Source organism: Plasmopara halstedii, assembly GCF_900000015.1.
Source record: "Plasmopara halstedii genome assembly, contig: Scaffold_525, whole genome shotgun sequence".
Lineage (NCBI taxonomy): Eukaryota > Oomycota > Peronosporomycetes > Peronosporales > Peronosporaceae > Plasmopara > Plasmopara halstedii.
The window spans coordinates 300,788-303,105 of NW_020187445.1; the positions used below are offsets into that span (position 1 = coordinate 300,788).

At 45.4% G+C, this 2,318-nt stretch overlaps 1 protein-coding gene across 1 annotated transcript in view; it reads left to right on the top strand.

The window, feature by feature from the left end:
* Positions 1–2,318, top strand: part of PHALS_10704 (ste ste20 ysk protein kinase) — a gene marked incomplete at both ends in the record, with an annotated part of 5,537 nt that overhangs the window by 2,304 nt on the left and 915 nt on the right. Inside the window, 3 exons of the mRNA XM_024726176.1 lie at positions 17–870; positions 1,588–1,749; positions 1,814–2,286. Coding sequence (XP_024576879.1) covers positions 17–870; positions 1,588–1,749; positions 1,814–2,286 — 1,489 coding nt within the window. The remainder of the gene's footprint in view (positions 1–16; positions 871–1,587; positions 1,750–1,813; positions 2,287–2,318) is intronic.

Sequence of the window (2,318 nt, forward strand, 5' to 3'; positions counted from 1 at the left end):
AAACGCTGCCACGCAGAAGAATACGGCACTGGCGGCGGAGCTCAAGACTATGGAAGTCAAGTGGAAGAAAGAGATAGAGAAGAAAGAAATTGCGGTGGCAGAGGCTGATTTAGCTGCCGGTGAGATCCAAAAGCTGCAAGCGGATCGGAATCAGCTCGTGCAACGCACAGAGAGCGATGCCAAACGTATCCGAGAGCTATGGCAGCAGATCACACGAGAGCACGAGGTAAAAGTCGAAGCTCTCATGCAAGAACTGCAAAATGCCAGACAAAAGTCGACTACGTTAGAAGCTGCAATCGCTATCAGTCATCGGGAAATCACAATGCTTAAGGAGCAGATACAGACGATGCGGGACGCAAAGGCAGTACAAAAAGAATGCCCCGCTGCTGTTAAGAGTGAACGATTGCAAACTGATGAGCAGCAAGATCTAGACCGGATGAAGATGAACACAATAGAAAATGAGAAGCACCGTACAATACTTAAATGGCGACAAGCATTGAGTGATTGTAAGCTTTACGCACAACGAGAAGTGACAGCTGTAAAGGAGCGGGACGCGGCGGTGCTAGCAGCGCGCAATATTCAGAAAGTATTGGAGGATCGCAATGAGGAAGTGCTGGCTCTTAAAACTGAGCTGACCATTCTTCTTGATAAACATGAACTCCTAGTTACACAATACAAACAATCAGCACGTGATCGGGAGGCCCAAATGGTGCTGCGAACGCAGAAGCTACGTGACAGTAAGCGCTACGCAAAAGAGTTATCTCAGCTTCGAAAAAAGGAGGTTTTGGGTTACAAACAGGTTATTTATGCGGTTAACGCACGGCTCAATGAGGTGCAAGAGCTCAGTAAAGCGACTCAAAGCAATGCCTGGTCGTTGCCACCGGATATAAGCAAGTCAAGAAAATCACTTTGTATTATTAGTCACTAATTGCTCGATCAAAATTGAATATGTTCGGAATAAAGACAACAAACAGATCTTGACTTTCTTCCAAAAAGCCAGCCCGCCAAAAAAAAATTTGTTGGTATAATCAAAGCCTGAAAAGGAAACACTATGCAATTCTGTAAATCAAACAATTTAGAAGTAGATAAAACTAAAAAGCACATTTTGAGTTTAGCGATTCCTTAGCCCAATAGGTTGGTCAGTGTCTTCGTCGACCGCTTTCTATGTGGATCGGACTGTACTCTGCTCGGAATTTGGTGTCTTTTCCAGTGATTGTGTTGAGGGCATGGCACCGGCGAAGCCCATTGCTGCTGGTGATGAGCAAAAAAGTTTATAAGCGAAACGATTACTTATGTGGTTGCATTCAATAAACTTTTATTTCGTATAGATTGCTTCCGTCCTGAAAATAATTTTTGCAGCGTTCGCAACACAATGTTAAGCATTCTCTGAAATATTCAACTGGAAAAAATGGGACTCAGTAGAGCTTGACATTAATTTGTCAGCCTTTATCTTCATGAAAACGAAAAAAGGTCGCATTTTGAGAGCTTCAGGTTGATGTAAGAGAACAAAGCTTATCATTTGACCAACAATAATGCTGATAAGAACGTGAAAGCTTGCTAAGTGACAAATGTTAACATCACTTTAAGGCTATTGGTTCAAAAACGCGGAGCAATCTTTTTGACTCAGTCTTCCCAAAGTGCGATTGTTTTGGTGGCCGCTGCATCACCCATTCATCTTAACAGATCTTTGACCACCTCTCCATCTGATACGAGCAATAAATATGGCTATTCGCTGCCAATTCGAGAACAGTAATGAGATCGGTGTTTTTTCTAAACTCACGAACTCATACTGCCTTGTATGTGTGGGCGGTAGTGAGAACTTCTACAGCACGTTTGAGTCCGAGCTTGCAGAACACATCCCGGTCGTCCATGCCAGTATTGCTGGATGTCGCTTCGTGGGCCGCGTGGCAGTAGGCAATAAACGTGGTCTACTTCTTCCAAGTACCACCACGGACCAGGAGATGCAACACATTCGTAATGCTCTTCCTGATGCGGTCGTAGTTCAGCGCGTGGAAGAGCGACTTTCAGCTCTAGGAAACTGCATCGCCACCAACGACCATGTGGCGCTCGTGCACACAGATTTGGACCGTGAAACTGAGGAGATCGTTGCGGATACATTAGGTGTTGAAGTCTTCCGCCAGACAGTGGCGGGTAATGCACTCGTTGGCAGCTACAGTGCCCTGTCCAATCAAGGTTGTCTTGTACATCCGCGTACCAGTGTAGAGGACCAGGAAGAGCTGAGTTCGCTTTTGCAAGTTCCAGTTGTGGCTGGTACCGTCAACCGCGGTAGTGACGTCATTGGCGCTGGTCTTGTAGTA